Below are 24,765 nucleotides of genomic sequence, written 5' to 3'. Positions count from 1 at the left end.
CTATACTAATAAATCCAGTATATTGCCTGTAACTACAACAGTTTATCTTGAACGTGCGCCACGCATTATGGAAATGTCCTCTCGTGGCGTAACATTCAAAATTCTCTTTTTAAAATTAAGCAATTCGCCTCACTCTGAAAAGATTGCGGAGCACTCTGGGTAAGCCGACCAAGGTTGCAATTAGCGTTTGGCGAAGCATCGGTGCTAGAGCAGCCCGGTTGTACTTGCCCCCCCCCCCCCCCCAATCGCGTTCTGAACTCAGCGCTCATTTCCTCGTCAGCTCGGTTTCCTGATGCGTGGTCAGCTGTGGCCGATAACAGCGACACTTATAGCTCAAGATAACGTGGAACCATATGAAGCCTGTCCGTCAGTCTATGGCATTTCACCTAAATAGAAAAATGGTTCTGCATCGTTATTAGAAGAACCCTGCAAACCTGACCGTTAAACCAAACCTACCACTGAATTATTAAGCATTTGTATCATAATTTTGTCCGCAGGTACCGAAACGACAACAGAGCCATATACCTTCCGGATGGGTAAGTACACCACCGCAATTAGAGTAGAAATGTGCGAAGGGCGTTCCAGTCGCTGACTTGAAATTTGTGTATACCTCTATATCGCTCTCGTGCTTCACGCCACTGGGCTTAAGCAAGGCTTTTCGGGACATCTCAAGTGCCTTGTTCGAAATGTGTTACTCGCGTTTCCATAAGTGCATCGACGATTTGTTAACGGCGCCGTGCGCGTTGTGAAATGCAGGATTGTGGCAAGTGGTCGAAATATCACGCACCAAATATACAAATGTCGCGCTCAAGAAGAGGAGGCTTTCTGTGACGATGAAAGAAAAGGCGCCGTTGGCATTCCTATTCTCATCCCAACCCCTACTTCTTTAGGCATGGTCTTCTTTCGAAGGGTTGAAGGAGCCTAATGTTGCTTAGAGTCGGCAGTCTGAGGAGTTTTTTCAATTTGACATTGCTAAATGGCCACCTTGAGTGCTAATACCCGTCGCGCCTGGATGTGAAGGAGCTGTCACGTGAGTAAAGATAGGACCACAGTCACAGACCCCATGAAGGAGGCGTAGACGCCGGACCAAATTCCAAAGCCGACTTATCAGCTTCCGAAAATAATCCCACGAAAGCAAGGACAATTAAGAGTGGGCCCTCTGGTGCGCCAGCGAACGCCGGTTGCTGTCCAAAGACCGAGTCAGAGCCCAGAGTTGTCAAAACACAACAAAATATATTCTTCACACAAGGCAGTTACACACACACTTGCACACTTAGGCTAGACACAACACAATACAAATCAGATGGGTATTTACAAAACACAAGAAAATAATTAACGACAAGCACTAAGAGTCCGACACGTAAATTACAAAATGAATAGAAACACTAAAACACTAAGTGTCCAATCGTATTCACCAGTGTTGGTCTTGGAGTTAGATGGTCTCGGCGTAGCTCGGGACAAATCTCGAAGAAGGAACTTCTTCCGGAAATGCAGGCGGTGGATGAACTCGTCGACTAGTTTGCCGGGGAATCCCCTTCTTCCGCAGACGCTCGGTCTTCACGTTACATCACTTCACCGGTGCGGACTGAACTTTTGAACTACTACTGACGATTCTCGCACGGCGGTTATATAGCTTCCACAGGCGTTCTCGAACCTTCCTATCGGAGTCGTGATCTCGTCGCATGGCCAAAGCTTGGGAAGCTTCTCGTCTTTTCCCGTACCTTCGACCGCTGCTGTCGGACCTTTGCCGAGGGGGGGTGATGACTCATGCTGTTGGCGAACGCTCACGCTGTAGTTATCTCTCTCGACTCGTCGCGTGATAAGCTGTCTCGGCGCGCGCGTGTGCTTTCTCTCTCTCTGGTTAACGTCGCTTCGTCGGGGCCCCTCTAGACGTTTCGGCGCTGTTGTTGGCATTGCTATTGGGGGCGTATGTGCTCGCCCCCTCTGTTGAAGTTGCCGTGGGGCCGGCGTGTTCTTTCACTGGCTTGCGTGACACGCGGCGCGCACTTGAATTAAGCGCTCTTTTGTGACAACCAAAATATCGGAGAGAAGATTCGCTGTGCAATGTTTGAAGACGAGGAAGACATTCAGATCTGTTGCTATGTTCCTTCAAGGACGATATCAACCACTGGATACCTGAGTAGGTGAAGTCGTTGCGCCCCCCGTCCCCCCATTCTACTAGCAATATGCATTTTGGGAACAGAGACATCAGCTGCTGTACAGCATCATTAAAGCAAAAAATGAACAAATTCCGACCGGCTGTCTGATGGATAACAGCATACACCAATGATACATTGCGCATGCCCAATGCGTACGGAGACCCAGACCATTTGAAGGGGAGAGTCGACTATCACTAGAGACGGTAGATAGTCCTTTTTAATGACTAGTTCTTTTTAATGAAATAGTCTTTTTCAATCGAAAGGGTTCCCTGTCTTTACGACAGATTGTAAAATGGCTGTTTATGTGGCGGTTTAGAGGCACTTTTATGTGACTATCTAATAGAATTTAAAAGCCTACATCCTCCTTAAACCACTCGACATCCCGTTTGATTCCCATAGCAAAAAGCCTGTTGTTATCATGTATTTTGGAATTTTATGACATATTTCGGTATGTGGTCGGTCCTTGCAACTGCGACTTTCCGGATGTGTTAGCGGCTATGGCGTTGCGCTGCTAGGCATGATGTTGCGGGATCAAATCCCTGCCGCAACGGCCGTAATTAATTCGATGGGGACGAAATGCAAACACGCTCCTGTGCCGTGCATTGGGTGCATCGTCGCAGTTCACTCACTGACGGTCCTCACATGCTGCTTGTGATTCCGGCCAACCTCCGTTCCGCTATCGTGTCGCAGCTTCACGATGCGCCAATGGCGATAGGTCTTGGCGTGTCCCGCACGTACGACCACGCCTGCCGCCGTTTCTATTGGCTTGGGATGTCGCGCCTAATGCGCCGTTACGTGGGCTTGTGCGACCTTTGCCAACGCTGAAAAAAGCCGGCCATGTTCAGCCTTTCGACATTCCGTACGAGTCAGTTCACCTCGTCGGCCTCCATTTACTTGGTCAGTTTCCCCTACTCGTCTCCGGAAACAAGTCGGTCGCCGTTGCCACAGATTATGCGACGATTTTTCCCATTATATGCTTGCACTTCCCACTAGCTATGTAACCGACATTGCAGACTTCATGCTGCATAACGTCACACTCCAGCCCACGGCTCGTCGGCAACTACTAACTGAGCGGTGCAGATAGTTTCTGTCGAGAGCGATCGATGGTGTTCTGAAGTCCTGCGCGACGCAACGTAAGCTGACTACGGCCAACCATACATAGACGAATGGCTTGACACAAGGCCTGAACCAAACACTTACCATTTTGTCCATTTATGTGCAAGTCTGACGTTGACCAGGACTTGCGTATAACATTTCCAGGCTTGCTGCATAACGTCACACTCCAGCACGGGGCTCGTCGGCAACTACTAACTGACCGGAGCAGATAGTTTCTGTCGAGAGGGATCGATGACGTTCTTATACGGTCGCAACCCTACAATACCCATGGACACCCTGGTGCCTTCTTCTAGGTGCCCACCCACTGATTATGCTAGAGAGACTATTTCCCGTGCCGACCATGCCCGACAAGCAGCTCGCGCTCGATTTCACGAGTCCTAGATCCATCACCATCACCAGAGGACCACCTACTTTGTACCTGAATCGCCTCCTCTTGTGGTCCCCAGCGCGACTTGTCGCACTTTTCGAAAAAATGACGCAGTTTCACCCGAACGGCGAAGCATCAATCGCGATAGCACATCAGTAGAGAGCGATACGGAGTAAGGATAGCAGTTTTATCAGCTGTATAAACTTGGACATGTCGCAGCACCAGGCAAAGCGCAGAACTGTTGTCGACGCCGTCGGCCTTTTGCTCGCGTTGAAGGGCTGCAGGGAGCGTTCGGATCGAGCGGACGTACTTCGCGTCGGCTCCGTCGATGAGGCCAATTTTGGGAGGACCATTCGACCCCAGCCCGTCCAAAACGGTACGATCGGTTTCGGCTTGACACCCGGAGCACGTAGAGCCCAAATTTTGGTGAGTCCGCCCATTTTTGCGGATTTTACGCCTGTTTTGCGCCGGACAAAGTGGCGAGCCAGCTAGGCCTAACCGGCCAGCTAGGCTTAGCGACGGCTTCGGCCGCATCGGACCGCGCCGGTGGCCCCGCTTCGTGCGAAATGTCGGCGCCGGGTCACTCAGCCATGGATACGAGTCCGGCCCGGGACCAGCAGCCCACTTTGGACCGCAGCTCGGGACGCATGGTGGTTGCCGTCCCCGGAACGCCGATCGACGAGACCCCAGAAAACATCGCCGGTTGGGTGGTCGCCACTCAGCGAGGCAAGAAGGCCACTCTGAACAACGCCGAGAGTCCGCAGCAAGTTTCGGCACCCCAGCCCGGTAAGAAGGCAGCCCAGCCAACCCGGGCCCAGATTATCAAGAAAGTCAACGCGAACTTCGCGAAGACGGCACGCATGCCTCACGTGCCACGTGACGAATGCAAGGTGATAGTCAGGCCCCGCGGGGGACTGCTGGTGGGCAAGATTATGATGCCGGAGCTCGTGCAGGCGATTGCGGGTGCGGCGAGAATAAGTCTCGAAGACATACAGAGGGACACGATCTGTCCAAACGTTGCACAAAACATTATCGTGATCAGCACGCCGGAAGGCGAGAGAGTCAGCCGCTACGCGGCCATCCATGCACTCATGATTGGAAATCAAGCATACGAAGTGTGCGCTTACGCGGCGGCACCCGAAAATACGGTGAAGGGCGTAATCGGAGGCATCCCGCTCAGCGAAACGCCTGAAATGATCCGAGCGAAAGTTGTAAATATCTACAACGGTACGGCGCTCGAAGCGCACCGGATCGGAAACTCGCACGCAGTGATCGTGCTCTTTAAGGGGGACAAAGTCCCGTCCTACGTTAAATACTGCGGCGCGCTAATAAGGTGTCGGCTATACCGCCAACACAAAGAAGTGTGCAGAACATGCGGGCAGGTCGGCCACCGGAGAGACGTGTGCCCCCGACCGAATGTGGTGGTTTGCTTCGCCTGCGGGAAGGCAAACCCCGGCGAAAATCACGAGCAGGATTGCAAACCTCGCTGCAAACTGTGCGGAGGCTCGCATCCCACCGGCACGGGAAACTGTACGAACAAGTTCAAGACGCCATTCTTGCTTCGGAAGCGCGAACACGAGCGCAAGATGGCGGCGGAAAAGGCGGGAAAGTCTGGCCAGAGCAAGGCCAGATTTTCTAGAAAAGACGAATTCCCCGACCTCTCCCCGAGCAAACAAGAGGGGCGGCGCAAGAGCCGCAGCAAGAGCCGAGGGCGGTCCCCAAGCCGCGGACGCTCGGAGAGTCGCGATAGGCGGTGCAGTCGCTCACGTGACGGCCGGAAGTTGTGGTCAGATATCGCCAGAGGCGGAGCCAAGGGCGAAAAAGACGCGAAGGAGCGCCAGCGCTCGCGCACGCCGGCGAGAAAGCCGCAGAACAACTCGCTTGCATCCAAAATGATGCAGCTCGAGAGCACGATTAAGCTGTTGCAGGAGACGGTGAAGCAACAACAGGAGACTATGAAACAGCAGAAGGAGCTGATTGCAAGATTCACTTCGCAACAGCACGGAAACCAATCAGATACGCCATGGAGTGTGGGAACGGCGCAGCAGACGGCATCGTTCACCCCGCTGGGGACGCCGGTCATGCCACCGCCAACACCGTCGCCGCAATCGTTGGAACAAGGCAAGACCCCTTGCCAGAAGAAGGCCCGCCGTAGCTCGGTGATCGAGTCGGACGAGGACGAACACCTGAACATGAACACCGGGGACGACGAGACCGAATCCATCTCATCGATCTCGACACTTCACTCTAGGGACACGGATACCCAAGGCGGCCTTAACTACGGGGCCCGGTTCAAACACATCAACGCGCGCCTAAACAGGCAAGACAAGTGCACAAAAGAGATCTCACAGAAGGTCGACAACGTGGCGTCAGCCATGAAGAATTTCAAAAACGACGTCAAGGCAGACTTTGCAAAGCTCGAAGCCCGAGAGGAGGCCCGCATCAACACGGGCTTCGAGGAAATGAAACATTTCATGGTCCAACTACTGCAGGAGGAGATGGGGAAACTCGGCCACGGCAGCGACACGTCTCCCGGAGCCTCGCCCAGCCATGGATAAGGCCGCCAACAACGCCAAGCTCAGAGTGTGGCACTGGAACGCCAACGGCCTCCGGTGCCGCAAGGCCCTACTACAACAACAAGTACAATCCATGGCCGCGCCTCCTGACGTGATCATGATTCAAGAGACACATATGGAAGAGACCCCGAAACTCCCGGGTTACCACGTTCACGCATCGCCCCCCAGCGCGCGCACCAGCAACACGGGCGCGGCACAGGGAGTCTGCACCTTTGTACGCAAGGGCATCACCCTCATCAAGCTCGACCGCTTCCTCGATGGCAACACGGCCCTGGAGTTGTGCGCGACCGAAGTCGTGGTCGGTAAGAAGACGCAAGAGTCCGTTTGTCTGATGAACGCCTACAGCAACCCGCAGCACCGCAGCCAGCGGTTCCGGACGCTGTTCCAGAAAGCCAGGCGAAAAGCCGTCGACATGCCGATCATCGTGGCGGGTGACTTCAACTCGTCCCACAGGGAACTGGGCTACCCCCGCACGACTGCCAAAGGACGGAGCCTACTGGACGAGGCTGAAGAGGCCGAATTTGAGCTGCTCTCGGACTCGCAGCGGCCGTCACGAATTGGCACTTCAGCAACCAGGGACACCACCCCCGACCTCGCCTTCGTGCACCTCCCGGATGACAGACCGGTGAGCTGGCGCAACACGGGGCTCAACTTGGGAAGTGACCATTACATCATAGAAGTGGAATTGCCGCTGCGGGTCCGGAGCAAGCAGGCCCCGACTCGCAAGCACAAGCTGACGGATTGGAACGCCTTCCGCCGGCAGGAGATTGCGCCCACCATTGAGGACCTCGAAAAGTGGACGCGCAGCCTGGTAGACGCGGTGGCGCGTGTGAGCACGGAAGTGGAGACGGAAGAATCGATCCCCACTATGGACCCTCGACTGGCCCACCTGATCGAGGCACGACAATCACTGCAACGCCGATGGAAGCGCATGCGGCACAACAGAACACTGCGCAAGCGCATCGCCCACCTCGGCCGCGAAATCGAAAAATACAGCACGCAGCTCTGCGTGCAGCAGTGGCATGCCATCTGTAACGAAGCCGACGGGCAGCTGCACGCCAGCCGTACGTGGAAGCTGCTCCGCCACTTACGTGACGAGACGCAGAGCAAATCGTTCCAGCAACACAGACTGGCGCAGATCCTGCACGCGGCAATCAAAGAACACGGCGAGGATGAAGTGGGCAAACGCCTCATTGATCAATATCTCCCGGCCACCGCACAAGTCCGCCACCCGGACTACGAAGGCACAGACAACCCCGCGCTCGACGCGGATATAGAAGAATGGGAGGTCCGCCGAGCGGTGCAAGAGCTGAACTGCAAGTCGGCAGCCGGCCCGGACCTGATCCACAATAAGACCCTGCGAAACCTTGGCGACGTGGCCATCACGGCCCTTACGAATTTCTACAACGACTGTTGGCGCTCCGGCACGCTGCCCAAGCAGTGGCGGACCGCCCGAACGATATTGATCCCTAAACCCAACAAGCCGCCCAGCATTGAGAATCTCCGCCCGATCTCCCTGACGTCATGCGCGGGCAAGGTGCTGGAGCACGTGCTAAACAACCGTTGGCAGAGTTACATGGAAGAGCACGACGCGTACCCTGCGGCGATGCTGGGCTTTCGGGCCCGGCTGAGCACTCAGGACGCAATGCTACTGATCCAGCACGACCTGCTCGAGTCCCCCAGCAAGACCGACTGCAGGGCGATCCTAGGCCTCGACCTCAAAAGTGCCTTTGACAACGTGCTACACTCCGCAATCCTGGCACAGGTCGAGAGGCTCGGGCTGGGACGGCGAACGTACGATTACATCCGGGCCTTTCTCTCGAATCGGACGGCGTGCCTCCACGTCGGTCACCTGCAGCTGGAGGAGCGAAGGTTGGGCAGCGTCGGCACACCGCAAGGGGCCGTCATCTCCCCCTTTCTTTTTAATATAGTCATGATACCAGTGGCCGAGCGCCTTGCCCGATTGCCGCAGGTCCAGCACACAATATATGCAGATGACATCACATTGTGGATGACGGGAGGCACGACCGGCCACATAGAGGAGTCACTGCAAGAGGCAATCTGGCAGATAGAAGACTGCCTGCGGGGGACAGGCCTCCGATGCTCTCCGCAGAAGTCGGAGCTACTGGTATTGCCACCTCCTGGTCACTGGCGCAAGTCAACGGAGAAGGAGGCGGCTAACATCACGCTTTGGACCGAAGACGGCACCACCATCCCGCACGTCCGAGGAATCAGAGTACTCGGCATGCACTTCGACGCGGGAAACGGCAACCACACCGCTCTGAGCCGGCTGCTAACGAAGGTGGGAGTGGCGACCCGCCTGGTCAAGCAGATCTCCACCAAACGACATGGGATGCGAGAGACGAATCTCCTGCGACTGCTGCAGTCGTTCGTGACGAGCCACGTCTCGTACGTCGGCGCGTTCCACGGATGGCTGCGGCACGAGCGGGAGAAAATCAACGCTGCAATAAGGAAGGCCCACAAGACGGCGCTGGGCCTCCTCGCCAGTACGAGCAACGATGCCCTGGCTCGACTAGGAGTGCATAATACCCTGGAGGAGGTGAGCGAGGCCCAGCGCACGACGCAGCTGACTCGCCTCGCAACAACCAAAGCCGGAAGAGCGATCCTACAGAGGGTCGGCCTGCGCCCGCCAAGGGCCGAATCCTATTGTGAGGAAGCCCCGAAGCGGGAGGAGGTGAGCAAGCAAGTAGCAAGGCGCCTGGTGGTCCTGCCGCTCCCGCGCAACGTGCACCCGGACCGCAACAAGGAGCGAAGGGTGGCCAGGGCGAGAGCGCTGGCAGAAACATACGCCGACGACGCAAAGGCGGTGTACGTGGACGCAGCCAAACACCAACGCAAGCCGAAAACGTACGTGGCAGCGGTTGTCCGGGCCACGGACGGGAAAGTACTCAACGCCTGCAGCGTCCGAGCGACGTCTGCGGAGCAAGCGGAGGAAGCCGCCATCGCCCTGGCGCTGAGCGGCATACCGGAGGCGACCACGATCCTGAGCGACTCCCGCACGGCCATCGCCAACTTTGGCCGCGGGAGCGTCGGGACGCCGGCGGCGAGCCTGTTGCCGAGGACCAAGTCAACCACAACCCATCTACGATGGTTCCCGGCTCACGTCGGAGTCATCCCAGGAGGAGCGGCCAACCGAAACGAGGAGGCGGACGTCGTCGCGCGTGAGCTCGCGTACCGTGCGGCGCCCCCCCGCCCCTCGGAAGCGGACGAGGCTGACTTCCTGGACCCGGACCCGCTACTGGACTACGGAGGAATCCTCGCTTGGTACCGAGAGGGCCGCCGAGCGTTGCCTGGGCCTCACCCGAGACTAGGGCGACGTGAGGGGGTCCTCTTACGACAGCTACAGACTGGAACAGTACTCACGCCGGCCCTAGCCCGGCACGTGTGTCCCGGACTGTTTGAAAGTGCTACGTGCAGTGTGTGTGCGCGAGAACTGGCAACCTTAGCCCACGTGCTGTGGGGGTGTGACGCGTGTGCGGGGGGAACCGTGCGGGACTCTCTGCCACCGGACATGGAACACTACATCAGTTCGCCTGACCATCAGGCGCAACTCCAAGCCATCCAGCGGCTCGACGCGGCCCTGGCCCGGCAAAAGCGAACGGAGGCAACTCCTAATAGCTAGCGCCGGACCGGTCCGCGCTGAGGTCTAGTGAGATAGGGGGTTGATGGAGCCCTACGTGGCCTGATCCACCCCTACATGCCGGATTAATGTCAATAAAGTCATTTTCTCTCTCTCTTTGCTCGCGTTCGCACCTAACGCGCGCGGCGTTGGTGACTGTTGCCGGTGCCTCTGGCGGCGGCTCGGAGGTTTTCGATGAGAGCAGAACGGGACACTCGTCGAGCAGCGTCGGAAGTCTTTACCACCTTCTCGCCTCGCAACGTTTTTATATAAAAAAATGTCACAGTTTCGCCCTAAGGGCGAATCAATGAATGCGATAGCAACACAGCAATGTCATACGAAGTAAGGTGAGAGGCCTTGGTAGCAATATGAATTGTAGTAAACATGAGCTGATTAAGTAAGCAGGTGTGCTGCGGCGTAAGTAGACCGACATGAAGAGAGACTCGATGACCACGAGAAGGCGCGTGTGAAACAGTGGTGTTTCACAGCGCTTACCGTGGGCAGCGCGTGCGAAGGGACACACCTGTAGTGCTGCACTGTCGATCTGGGCAGCATTGCATGTGTAGCGTGCGTTGGAAAATGTGGCCCGACTATTACTAACTGAATGAACAAGCGTGGTGCGAGCGCGCACAAACAAACATGAATAGATCACACTGAATGACTGCAGCCAACGACTGTCAAAACGCTGGCAGCGAGCGCATACGCCGCGCAGCGGGCAAAGGTACGTGCGGTCTATCGCTTCAACGAAAACTGAGCGGCGCATGCACGGCGCATAAAGGTCAGAGCCGTGTGGAGATAAGAGATGGCGCGGTCGAACGAACGACGAGCGCGGTTGTTGGCAGCGTAGAAGTGCGCCCCTGCTCCCCCCCCCCCTGCTCCCTCCGGCGCTGGCTTTCCGCTTCCTTGCTCTTGCGCGTGGGAGAGATAAGAGACTGTGCGGACGAGCGACGAGCGCGGTTGTTGGCAGAAAAGTGCCCCCCCCCCCCCTGCTCCCTCCGGCGCTGGCTTTCCGCTTCCTTGCTTGCGCGTGGGAGATTGAGTGCGTTCGCTCTCCGTGATAGCGCGCGTCCCCGCACGCTTCCGCTGGGGCATACGGCGCGCGGCGAAGATTTTATCTGTACGGAACCTCACGGCGACGACGACGGCGATGGCGACGGTGACGCCGACGGCAGAAATCCGGCAGAAATCCGACGCCGACGCAGCTAAACGTCGCCTCCTCTCCCTCCCAGGGATCCCGTCCACCCCATGGCATTTTGCGCAACGGAAGAAGTCGCGTTTGCTCACTGCCGTGCTTTCGCTCCCCGCGAAAGCGCCCGTCCCTCGCGCGCTTTCACTCGCACATACAGCATATGGCGCACGGCGAAGATTTTATCGCCGTTGGACGTTATACGGACGCTCACGGCGATGGCGGCGATGCCGCCGGCAGCAGAAATTCGCTTGGAGTGTCCATATAATTGCTATCGAAATAAAACTGCTCTTCCAGTATACAGGGCGATGTGGTGTGTTGTTGTTGGCTCAAAATATGAGTCGTATCCACAGGGGCGATTGGCCACACTGGGTTGATTGAAAAGGGCATCGTCGCCAAGTGACTAATGTCAGTTATGAAATTTCACAACTGGGGCGCTATAACGTGAAATGATTCCAAACTGTTTAGATTCCAAACTCCTGACGTCAAATTTACGTAACCACCTTCGCAAGCATCGGGCGGTGACCCGCATCACTGTCTGAACAACCCAATCAAACACTCTCCTCGTTTATAGGAGGTCACCTTTGTTCGCTTTCAAAGCCAATAACATTGTCTACACTCAACAGTTTTTCTTATCTAATGGGCTGACAAGAGGCGAGGAGCACGCTCTAGTGGAAAGGGTTTCGATGGAGCCTATCCAGCACAGTGAAAAGAGATAACCGCACGAAGAAGGTGGTGCCGGCTTCTCCGATTGGTCCGCTTCGCCTTACTTAGCTTGCGGTGGCTGGTCGAAAATCGCGGCGGCGTGCAACGGATGGATGAGAATGCCGCTAAAACAGATCCTCAGCAAGGAAGAGTTGGGAGAGTGATGTCGTATGCATGGTGAAAGGGCTCGATAACGTTTTACTGCCACGCAAAAATGTTTATTATGCGCAAATAAATACATGCTCACCGGCAGGTGCGAGTAGCGAGGGCCTGAGCGATTGGCGGGCAGCCATCTTCCATTCCTTTCGGAACGGGGCAGTCTGTGGCTATTCGGAAAAATTTTCAGTTTTGTTCGGCATAATATTGCACTTTTTCGCGTACACTTCACTTTGGCGAGGTGAGTTTTCGCTGTTTTGTGAGGTCGCGTGACAGACAGGCGAAGTGGGCGTAGCCAGAAAACATTGGACCTATAGCAGAGGGCTAATGGTGAAAAGGCGTCGAATCAGGAATGATTTTCTTCTGTGTGGTTTAATCATGCAGAATCAGTGTGTACACGTTATATCAGATAGGGAGCTATCGCGGTTTTCCTGACGTCGCGTGACGGACAGGCGAAGATGGGAGTGGCCCGAAAATGTTTTGACCAATCGTGGAGGCTGATTGCTGAAATTGGAATCAAAACAGTTTGGAATCATTTTACGTTATAGCGCCCCTGCAGCCTTGGTTATCATCTGCTAATCCTCGAACGGACATTTTAGACGTTGTTTGCCTCAAGCCGTATCGTGTCCCGGGAAACCCGTAATACCTGGTGTACTAGTTTTTTTCATGTAGTGGCCGTTCACCTGCACCGAGTCAGTGCTTTCACCGCCAGAGGGTACTGTTATGAGTTAGTTGTCCTGTGGATGTAGAAGTTGCTGAAGTGTATAGTTGACTTAGGAGTGAGGATCAACGCCGAATATCTCAGCAACCTTCGGTTTGCAGACGACATTGTCCCATTCAGCAACAATGGAGACGAATTACAGAAAATGATTGAGGACCTTAATCGAGAAAGTGTAAGAATTGGGCTGAAGATGAATATGCAGAAGACAAAGATAATGTTCAATAGCCTGGCAAGGGACCAAGAATTCAGGATCGCCAGTCAGCCTCTAGAGTCTGTAAAGGAGTACGTTTATCTAGGTCAATTACTCACAGGGGACCCTGATTATGAGAAAGAAATTCACAGAAGAATATCACTGGGTTAGAGTGCATACGGCCGGCCTTGCCAAATCCTGACTGGGAGCTTAGCACTATAGTTGAAAAGAAAAGTGTAGAATCCTTGCATTCTAGCGGTGCTAACATATGGGGCAGAAACTTGTAGGTTAACAAAGAAGCTCGAGAACAAGTTAAGGACCGCACAAAGAGCAATGGAACGCAAAATCTTAGGGCTAACGTTAAGAGACAGGAAGAGAGCGGTGTGGATCAGAGAACCAACGGGGATAGCCGATATTCTGACATTGAGCTGAAGAAATGGAGCTGGGCATGCCATGTAATGCGTAGGATGGATAAACGATGGACCATTAGGGTAACAGAATGGATACCAAGAGAAGGGAAGCGCAGTCGAGGTCGGCAGAAAACCAGATGGGGTGATGAAGTTAGGAAATTTGCAGGCGAAAGTTGGAATACGCTAGCGTAAGACAGCAGTGGACATAAAATATAGGCTGATGATGATGATGATCGTTGACCAGATGAGGTCGAAGTGGTGTCTTTGGTCCGCCGCCTTTGTTGTTGCGACTCCGCTTTTAGCCTGCTTGCAAATGGTGTAAATGAATCACCTTTGCTACATATTTCCCCGTAACAAAATAGTTGTGCTGCGGCACTCGTAGAGTATCAAGGACATCGCTCCACTCAAATGACTCTTACTTCCATTTGTTTCAAGGCCACCATCCACCCAGTGGCATGGTGTCTCACATTACGGAACCGAGCACCACTGAGGCGTCGACTAGCGAGGGGTCCAAGTTAACGCCGACTTCCGAAACAACGCCAGCAATGCGAGTGATATCAACAACACCAGCAGCGATAACGACGCCTAATATGACAACGACTACGTGTAAGTGTACAGGTCACGATACTATTCACTTAAGGCCCTACAGCGTCTACGTTAAACGGGACCAGGAAATTACCTTCCTTTAAGGACTACGGAAAACCTCTGTACAAATTGCGCCGTCCTATAGTACAGTGACAAGAAAAAAAAAAAAACGCGGTGGAGCACTTTTACTTTTCATTTAAAGTCATGACTGTGATTACGTATAACTATGCTGGAAAGAGACATGAGTGTACGATAGCGATTGTGCCCTGGCCTGAAAGAGAAACGGCTAAGCGCATCGCCTGCTTTTAAAAATTTAGATCTTGCTTATCAAGGCCACTCGGATGTGGCTCGTCCTTTCGGAGCTGTTGAATTGTTTATGCGGTAGTATAGATGCGCCTTTGATATCTCCCTACAAATCGTCTCTTTGAGGAGGTTCGGCAGGAAAGTGTGCCAGGCAACAATGGCAAACATTACTACCTCGGATTCATGGTTCGTACACCCGCATTGCAGTTTTACGTATGTGACTATCTGCTAGCATAAAAAATCCAATGTCCCAATTAAACCTCTCAACATCCGGTTTGATTGTGCTAGCAAAAAGCTGATTGTTTTCATTTGCTGTGAAATTTTATGACATATTTTGGTAAGTTGTCGGTCCTTGTGACCGCGACTTGCCGTGGTGGCTTAGCGGCTATGAAGCGGCATGAAGTCGCGGTATCAAAATCCAGCTGCAGCGGATGCGTCTCGCGAGGGGCCAAATTCAAGAACGCCCGTCGGCCGTGCATGAGGTTTAGATTAAAAATCGCCAGCTGGTGATATTCCGGAGCTCCCAGAATGTACTATTCGAACTGCATTCAGAAGCGCTCGATGCAAAGTCATGCCCACTTTATTTCATTTGTTCAGTCGGCTTTTTTAAATCTTTAATGTACAAGGAGGCGCAGGACTACAAATAAATGCTATAGGAACGCCAGCAAGTGTTGCTCAATGGAAGCAAAGAATATCTTCACGTCTTCACCAGTAAAAAATCACCATTAAAAAGACAAATACCTCTACGCGAATACTTACCGAGTGCAAAAATATATTGCCTGTTTCATGTGCGATAATTTTCATCTCGTGTAGCATGATTTCATTTTCTCCCGCGCAAAACATTGTTGTAGGTTTTGTCGCAGATTCTCTTGTTCCTGCGGTGTTGTGAATCCCGAATGAGATCACATAATTGCATAATTAGTGCACCATCGCTGTGAGGTCCGTCATACTGTTTTTTTTTTGTTATTCTCGATGCCATTGCTTGATTCTTGTGAATGGGATACAGCAGCGTATAAATTCAGGTTTATTTCCTCTGACGCGCGCTTTTCAAGAACGCCCTCTGGCAAGATATTTATGTTAATAATTGTGTATTCTGTTACGCCTTGCTAACCTTACATTCGTTATGCTACAGAGCAATTTCTGTGAACTGCCTTGCTCAGTCGGAGAATTCACTTCAGCAACGTCACTCGAACCAGTGTCGTATAACATCCTTTTCTAAAGTGAAACGTAAATATATAAAAACTTGTTAAACAACCTCGACTGAAAACTACGTGGTAGAATGTCTATGGGATCGTGATTATATTCACATTTTCCCCAACTTATAAATGATTTCAGTTGCGCGTGGCTTCACATATTGGAGGTGACAGGTTTTATGTTAATAGTCTATTATGTTAATAGTTATTAAACGGTGCATTGAGTTGTCTAAGCAACAAATCGCGCCCTCGATACGATAACTAATCGTATCTTCTAAAACATTTTCAGAGCTTTCAGGAAGCACTACACAGGTATCGTAATACAGAACTTAAACTTTATTGCTTGTAGCAGCATTCCGGCTTCGTGAGGCCCAATCGAACGCGGCTATGCTCGCACTAACGCCAACACGCGACCTTTATAGCGCTTTGAAAGCAGTCGCGTAATTGTGTAATTTTATTGACGAATATTACTTCATAAAAATACACGTAGGTGGCTACAGAACAGGGCCTCAAATGCAGAAAGCAAAAAAGAGATCGAAGCTTGTAACTATTAGGGCTACACTGTTGCATTGAATATTGTTCGGGATATTCATGGGATTTAAGTGTGCTCCTTTGTTGATGTTTCTTTTCTTTTTGTGCTATTATGCTCCGAGGAGTATGCGGTCATATCGCGTAGCAAAAACTTATGGATTCTAAGTAAACTGAGTTCGAAGTTCGTGCTATTATTTCACTGACTTTTTTTCTTTGTGTGCGCGTTCAGTGTATCGCGAGGTTCGTGGCAAAGAATTCGTGTTTACTAGTCCAGCTGCTATTTCTAGTTGATAAGCGTGCAGCAAACTCTAAATGTTTACATACCGCTAGATCAGGGAAAAAGCCGAATATATCCGCAGTCACAGAACACAGCCTTGTATTCTGTTTCGCAGCCTGCAGTGTTTTCCGGCTTTACTAGCCTGTACACAACGGTCAACTACGAATGTGTGAAAAAACAGCGTAGGACGGTTTTACTGGCTATGGTCAGAAACTTCTTGGAAACTGAATATACTGTAATATCCTGCTGTCCATAAACATCTGTGGGGGAGTATATAAAAATCCAAAGAAAGTACCGTTGCTCAAAAAAAAAAAAAAAACCTACGCGTCAAGTGAATGTAGTGGATTCAGTGGGGAAGGCCCATTGTTCTCTTTCGAGTTTCATTTACTTTCTCCTTGATGAAAAAGGAAAGGTTATGAAATATGACCCTTTATTTTTAAGTATTAGCACATGCAGTTAAAGAAAAACAGATTTCTCCTATTATATTTGTTTCCTTCAATGCCAGATGGCGTATTGCGGTTGTTTGAAAGTTTGTTTGCTTCCGTTCTTGTTGGGTCATACAAAAGGATATATTATTACTACATTTCAGACAGACCTTTCAATGCAAGGTACCAAAGGAAAAGTGAGTGTATTTTTGTTCATTCACTTCCCTCCAGTTGAATGAGATATACTACTGATTGGTGGAAATGTCATTGTGTTGGTACATGCCAGTCAATCTTTCTAACGCAAAATTAACACACTTAGAAAGATAGACAAAGCACAGCTCAACGGGCAACTATGTGACCCGCGCAGTACCCTCATCTTCAACACGCACGCACGCACGCACGCACGCACGCACGCACGCACGCACGCACGCACGCACGCACGCACGCACGCACGCACGCACACACACACACACACACACACACACACACACACACACACACACACACACACACACACACACACACACACACACACGCACGCACGCACGCACGCACGCACGCACGCACGCACGCACGCACGCACGCACGCACGCACACACACACACACACACACACACAAGGAACGGTCAGGGGATGTCACTGTGTTCCCGTGTTTGCGTTGGCGTATTAGCGTGCAGGCGTGCGTGTACATGCGCCTGTTTAGTATGTCAAGTATAGACCTTTTCACAAACCGACGTTTGAGCAGCGCCATTTGCCGACGCGGGCGACGTCTAGCGTCAGAACATGTTATGCCACCATTTTGGACTGTGCGCCTTGCGAGAGCAGGCCGGCCGCACTTCGGTTGTGTGATCTTCGCCGCGCATTATTTCGATTGTTTTCTTCCGTTTCGCTTGTCTTGTGCGGCTTGACTTGTTACATGTTTCACGTGCTCGCGTGAGCGCTCAGTGTGGTGTGCGATGGCACCAGCAAGCCCAGCCAGTGGATGTGGTGTTTCGTCGTCGGTAGCGGCGGCACTCGCGTCTGCTTCGTCGAGACCTGGCGTGCTAATCAGCGGTATATTTCATTGTTATTTCTGGACACATGTGACCGTATCGTCGATTGAATCTGATCACCATTAGGTTTCGCGGTTGAGGGTTGCCTCATTTAGCGAAAGCAGGCGCGTACGTAGGTGTCGGGCAATGCTTAGAACCAGGCGCCGGCGGCCCGACGACGCGTGTCAGTGGTTGGTAGATATGCGGTGGTTACTCCATACGCTTCCGACGCAACTGAACAGCTCAATCATGCGAAATTTATTGGATCTGGTGCAATGCAGGGTGCTTATAACCAAATGTCAAAGCATAAGCGTGGCGATCGAGCAGCGTGGTACCTGCAGCGAACCGACGCGCGATAGTGATCACAGATGCCAGCGCAACTGATACAGCCCAGGTGCTATATTTTTATTTTTAGTATTTAGTAGTTATTTATTTATACATACTGTCAATCCCAATAGGGATTATAACATGACTTGTTATAAAGATATATTTGTTTACCTATTTTTTACGTTTGTTTACCTGGAATGGCTTTTCTTTCGAATGTCTCAATTTGGAACAAGCTTCGCTCACGGTGAACCTTAACGTAGATCGTGCGCGAAGTTTGTATTGAAGATATCGCGTACGGAAAGAATTGTTCGTGTGCGCTAGCTATCTCTGAAGCGAAATACGCCAATAATATTGCAGCGTTAGGGCCATCTCTGCTCTTTCTCTAGTTTCTGTGCAATGTTCATAATAAAGTAATCTCAACTCTTGACAATTGTCGAATAAATACATATGCGTATGACTGCAAACCACTACTGACCGTGAGTGAAAAGCGCTTAGTGGTCAGCGAAGCGGTCACTGCACGCACGTAAGTATTTCACTTGATCGACTGTGCGAATAATTTATTTTTTTCGTTCCTGTTATTCTTGAAAGTATGATGCTATTGTCCGCGCGTACCCATGCGAATACCATTTTTTACGTTCTAACTTGCGCGGGCTCATTTAGCGCGTTTCTACTCCATGCACAGTTAGCGCATTACGGTTCCCGAACTCTAGCACTGGCGCTAGGCCGCGCTGATGAGGTTGACACGTTCGTTTTTGCATTCTCTTGCTGCCCAAGCACATAGACAACGCTCAAAGATGGGTGAGCTCGATGCAGCACCACACTGTTGAAATTATTAACTTTATGGGCAGGGCCGCGCAGGGTGCGTGTGAACGCAGAGACAATGTTTTGGTGGACACAGGGTCTGCATACATCTTCCATAGGACACGATTTTTCCAGATCGTTGCGAAGTGTATTTACCGACTAGTTCTCTCGCAGAGTGCTTCAATTTGTGTTATACCGGTGTCACACGGTCATTTTGATAGCGATCGAGACCGATCTGGATCAGAATGTTCGACCGCGATTGGCTCCCTTCCGCAGATTGAGCAAAGAAGCCAATCGCGACCAAGAAATTCGACCCAGATCGGCCTCGATCACGATAAAAAGTGCGCCGTGTGGCCCCCGTATTAGGCAGTGGAATGAAGTCGTGTTTGAAAGAATAACAAATGTAGCCTCTGCTACTACATACGAGAAAATATTGCATCGAAGAGCTGACAATTCTCGCAACCTATTGGGACGTGTGCCGAAAAAAGTTTACCAAAATGCGTTATTTTACTGATGTGTGCATTGGTTCACATTAGACTGAAATGCCAAGTCCTCAGGTGATGCAGGAAACCGGCAAAACGTTAACATATCACATCGGCAGTGGTCTCGCGGAGTGCTGTGTTGTGGACACACTATACTCCTCAAAATCGTTATTTTCCGCTGGTTGTTTGTGCACCCATAAACTGCACAGTGCTGGCCTGTAGCCTTTTGATGAGTATATATGCCATTATTTACGAGCGTAAGTCATTCGTGAGAAAAATAAACGGAAACATCGAAGGAAAGCTACCACTCCGCAATGCAAGCGCAAGGCAAGCTCACAGTCCAGACCGAACAGGCAACACTGACACATACTCTCCACGCCAGACCGTCGGAAGCGCCCTCGTGAAAACGTCTATATGCACCAACTGGACCATCATAAAGGGCTTTTAAGGTAGCCCATTGTTTGTAAGGTGCACAGAGGGGGGCTAATAGAAATGGAGGTGCTATTGTTGGCGCTTGGGTTATTTCCCTGTAGCGAGCTTATCATTCACTTGGTGTTGTACTCTTTTGTAGAACGGTTCAGAACCAATTATGCAGAGAAAATCTTGCAACACTGAATGATCATTTAAAACATGTACTCCTATCACCAAAACACACGTGAGACGACTGCTGTACGAACGTACAAACGAAAAAAAAATGTAATAGAAAGCCCATCGGGTTTTCATCATATTATGTCTAATTTCGCGTAGTACGCTCATCTTAAAGGCCGCTTTGATGAATTTTTAGGCTCGTTTTATTCTGAGTCTTCAATGTATAGTATACGTGGGACTTACTAATGCCATAAGAAATACAAGCGCGCTTACGCTTAGCTCACAGGTACTTCCCTGCACTGCTATACGTGTTAATGTCACAGCCACCGCGACTGCCAGGGCAACGAGTGCTACCATACAAGATTAACTCTTAACAGTTATGGTACAGGCAACATCGTTAGCGTATGACTTGATTCAGCTTCCTTTTTCCCATTTTAATACATTATTTGTAGAGCGAATGCGTGGAAAGTGTGTAACGATTAAAAATGTGAGCAAGAATAAATACGAAACCATTCGGATCGTGATGAATTAATGAAACTGCACGTCCAATGCAAAGCGCATCTTGAAAAGTAAGAGTCTTCCGTGGTCTCTAAGGTGCTGTTTAGAGCGCTCACAGGGTAACAAACCAAGGAAATTGGATATGTAACCGTTATGGTACCATTTTCTTTGTAATACTGTCCGATGCGTCAATGCAAGGCCTTAGTCTCGGTTACTGTATAGCGCTCTAATGAAGGACGCATCATGGCACGTTTCCCGTATTTCGGTCACCATGATATAACGTTCAAGAGAGGTACACTTGCTAAGGAGAAACAACTGAATTGTTATTGTATCTAATTATCGTCACAATGGCAGTACGAAAAACAAGTCGTGTCACCGAATGAACGTGAGTGTTTTGGTCGTTGTAGATAATACTAAATCACCTCCCATCACTTTAAAGAGACAAACATGGTGAGAGCGCCCAAATAATATTTTTGTGCATAAATCGTAGAAACATTCCTAAGCTACCTAAAAGTGAGTCATTGCTAATAAATGATTGGAGCGTTTTGAGCAGAAATTATATAGTCAGGCGATGCGTGACCAATCATTGCATTGCGCAACGACTTCGGCTCCCCTTCAGCGGAATCATTTGGAATAGCCATAGTTTGCGCGTGTTTCACCTTCTGGACAACAAAAAATAACAAAAAACAACAATAAATCTTATCTCTTATACACGAACAGTAATTAATATACCAGAACACCAAATATAGAACTCGCGAATCAAACAGTAAGTACTATTTGATTCTTGAAATTTCCAATATTGATTAGCTTAACCTGTTCACTGAGGACCGCAATGTGTGGCATTCTATGATTTCGAAATGCTTTCGCAGATTTTGGCGTTACTTGGACAGGGAAGTCTACAAAGGCTGTCAGGTAGAATTGTTTATGCCTGAAAGCAGTACGATTCTTGCAATAACATTTAGCTTATTGGGACTAGTAGTGAAAATTTATGACGTGACTTAGTAGATGCTTTGAAAGGGGAAGTGGCAGCTTACAATTGTGTCTGGATTTGTGATATTCCTGAGAATGGATTTGATATGTGCTCTGTGATTTTTCATCCATTGAAGGCTAGGCCGATTGGCACTGTCTTTCAAGAAACGCAAAAGAGTTAGTACATAACATTAGTATAGAGCACTAATGCAGACATTAAAAACTTGATTTCTAATTTTTGCCTCGGAAAGCTTACTAAGAAAAACGAAAGCCAATATTCTTTTTGTCATCTTGCATCTAGATTGCTCCGTCGACATGTTCACGCAACACAACAGATTTTGAAGATTGGTTGCTCGAGCCGTTTTTTGCAAAAATTCTTCAAAGGTCGGTAGGCTGAATCTTCGGTTCTTTTGTGTGTAAGCAGGGGCGGTATTCTGTAAGAGTCTACTTAGTGGACTGTCCATTTCGGCTGTCGCTGATTGGCTGCTGCTTGACGTGCAGGAAGGAGACTGGCTAGCACTTTCCGGCACATCAAGCAGGAGCCAATCAGTGACAGCCGAAATGGACAGTCCACTAATTGGACTCTTACAGAATACCGCCCCAGGTCTCTCTTATCACAAAGCTATTCCGGACCGAACATAACCGATTACTATGTTCACGCAGTGATAATCACTAAAGTACAGGTGCCACCAGTATCTCGTTTGTACGTTCTTTCTATCTTAGCTAGTCATCGCTTTAGGTAAGACTCAGCTATTTGGTGTTACAGTTGCGCATTCTTTTGAACTCATCTAACCCAATATGATGCTTTATTGTTCCTTTAAGGTCGTGAGTGGGGTGCTTGTCCTTGAAAAACAGGCATTGGTGTGTTTAAGTTACTCAACCTCTTGAGATGCTGAGCATACGTGTCATGAATTACAGACATTACCGGACTGCTGTGCCAGACGGGAGCAGCCGAGTTCCTGTCCGTGCAGACACCCGACGCCTGCGACTTTTTCATTGTGGAGTTTGCCACAAACCCGGCGCGGCCCCACCCTGTCTACTCGTACATGGCCACGGTCGACATCACTTCCCGTGAGATTTGCTGGAAAGTTAGGTCTACCCGCTACTGCGACATCCACCGTTTTATCGACAAAAACTTTTCAAAAGACCAGTAGTAAACAGAAATGTGCTGCTGTGTGCATGTTTCTGTAGTTCCGTAGTGCAAGTTTTCAAGTTCCGTAGCGAGGTTGCAAGGCTAAAATATTTGTTAAATCTTTTTCACGAGGTTGGTAGAAATAATCTGAACCCCAAAGCAGAAATTTATCCACTCTCAAAGAGGGCGGATAGAATAAGATCCAGACTCTCAACATATGGTGACCACCTTTCAACAAGCAGAATTACATCACGTGGGCGCCAAATATTTCAATCTGGCTTGAGCGTTGTCCTGGTAATGATTAGCGTCTAAAGCTTGCGCTTCCTTCCTTGATGTGATGTATAAATCTATGCATACATAGCTGTTTGAGGCAAAATACTTCCTTCGAATTGCCCTTAGAGTTTGTCAGCACCAGCCAGATTGGTCGTCTAGAGGCTTGTCATCCAAAAAAAAAAAGGTATTCAGACGCTGATGTCATTTAGTTTATATCACAGTTGGCGCGATCTCTAATTTTCTCACCACCGCTGTAGCTGAACTGACATAAAATTTTTAAAATCTACATTACCGCGACTAGGTGCTTTATCTTTGTGCTTTATCAGAAACAGTGTGATCAGAAACAGTTTTCAAGAAAACAGGAGTTTGGTTAATTTTCATGCTGCTTCAAAGCGTTTGCCCTTGTATTCAAAGTGTTGCTCCTGCACGGATATCTTATAGTGCATATTTAAAGAAATTTTATGTAGCAGTCGGCAGTTCAGTTCCACTTCCTCTGTTAGCGTGTTTGATTTTTCCGTGCATTATTCCTGTCATGAATTCATGCGGCTCACTTTCCCTGTATAAAACAAGTTGTTAGTATTCAAAGCACAGTGTTGTAGAGAAACAGTAACTAAGGCAGTTCACATCTCTATTCCAATTCTTTCACTTCTTTTCATGGGAGGGTGATCAGGTGATGGCGATGATGGTGGGGATGGTAGAGATGGTAACGATAACGTCAACCACTTGCTGAAGAGGGTGATCTGGTGATGGCGATGATGGTGGGGATGGTAGAGATGGTAACGATAACGTCAACCACTTGCTGAAGAGAGTGATCTGGTGATGGCGATGATGGTGGGGATGTAAGATGGTAACGATAACGTCACCACTGCTGAAAGGGTGATCGGTGATGGCGATGATGGTGGGGATGGTAGAGATGGTCGATACGCAACCACTTTGCTGAAGATGTGCGTGATCTTTTGCAGAAATGTGAAGACGAGAGAACTGGTAACGATAACGTCAACCACTTTGCTGAAGATGTGCGTGATCTTTTGCAGAAATAAATGTTACTGTCTTTAAATGCGCTAAAACCTCATAACATAGACATGTTACCGGGTCTGCAGAAGTGTGGAATACTTTGTTGCTTATAATCACTGCAGCAGTACAAGTAACCCATGGGTAGATAGTAAAACAGCCGGTATTGAGTAACAAGTGAGATATGTAATAAATTGGCCAGATCTAGTTTAATCTAATTCGCAACGTTACCCACTTTGCATCTAGCTTAAAGTGAACGTGTAGCGCTTCAGGACTATGCATAGCCCATTCCACTCCAAGGTTCATTCCAAAATCTCGGGCTCCCATTTCATTACCATTCGATATGCCCGTCTGGCACCATCATTCCGTTCCGAGTGTTTGAAAATGTGGAATGATTCCAGAATTTTTACCAACCCGGAGTCGCCTCAAAACTCTGTCCCGAGTTCGTTTCATGAGCGCAGTGAACACGCAGTCATGTGATGTGGAACGCAAAGACAGACCCGTTAGTGAGCTTTGGTGCACGTTAAACCTTGGGATGCTGAACCCAATATTCATAGATTGATCATTCATGACAGGGAAGGTGTGCTGGGACGAAGAAACATAAAGCAGGTAACTAAAATTACCCCAATCCACAACAAACCAATCATGATCGGCAATCATTATCATCATCATCATTTCATCAGCAGCAGCAGCACCAGTCAGTACTCACAATCATGATCTGCGGCGTCGCAGTGGCCCAGCAGATAGAGGTGGTGAACAGGATTCGCGTTGCTGCCAACGGTGCCTTGCTCCTGCTCGTCCAGCGCAGTGTGTTGCACTCTTTTACGCCCGACAGTGGGCTCGACCCGCGTGCCGTCGTGCGCGGCCTGGTGCAGCTAGTGGTGGACACGAACGCCCACGGCGTGGTGCTTGCAGACAGGCACCTCCACGAAAGCGACTTGCAGCAAGTGTTTGCGGACGCGAACGTAAGCCTCAGTAGATTTTTGAACTGTAGGAAAATAGTGTATTGGCTTCCCCCTGCCTAAATGTGAAGACGGAGAGAAATTGTTTGTTTGTCTGAGTTGCTTTTTGTTTCTTGTAGTTCCATACACAAAGAGTACGTTATGTCTGTGA

General features: G+C 50.1%; 1 protein-coding gene across 1 annotated transcript in view; it reads left to right on the top strand.

The window, feature by feature from the left end:
• The first annotated feature begins 502 nt into the window (after positions 1–502).
• LOC125943479 (uncharacterized) overlaps positions 503–24,765 on the top strand; it is a 69,692-nt gene continuing 45,429 nt past the window's right edge. The window contains exons 1-5 of the mRNA XM_049662812.1: positions 503–536; positions 13,662–13,832; positions 16,705–16,737; positions 22,155–22,307; positions 24,385–24,617. Coding sequence (XP_049518769.1) covers positions 533–536; positions 13,662–13,832; positions 16,705–16,737; positions 22,155–22,307; positions 24,385–24,617 — 594 coding nt within the window. The 5' untranslated portion in view covers positions 503–532. The remainder of the gene's footprint in view (positions 537–13,661; positions 13,833–16,704; positions 16,738–22,154; positions 22,308–24,384; positions 24,618–24,765) is intronic.

Source organism: Dermacentor silvarum, chromosome 2 (assembly GCF_013339745.2).
Source record: "Dermacentor silvarum isolate Dsil-2018 chromosome 2, BIME_Dsil_1.4, whole genome shotgun sequence".
Classification (NCBI taxonomy): domain Eukaryota; kingdom Metazoa; phylum Arthropoda; class Arachnida; order Ixodida; family Ixodidae; genus Dermacentor; species Dermacentor silvarum.
Note: the sequence above shows the minus strand (reverse complement) of the source record. Positions and strands in the feature narration are given on the sequence as shown.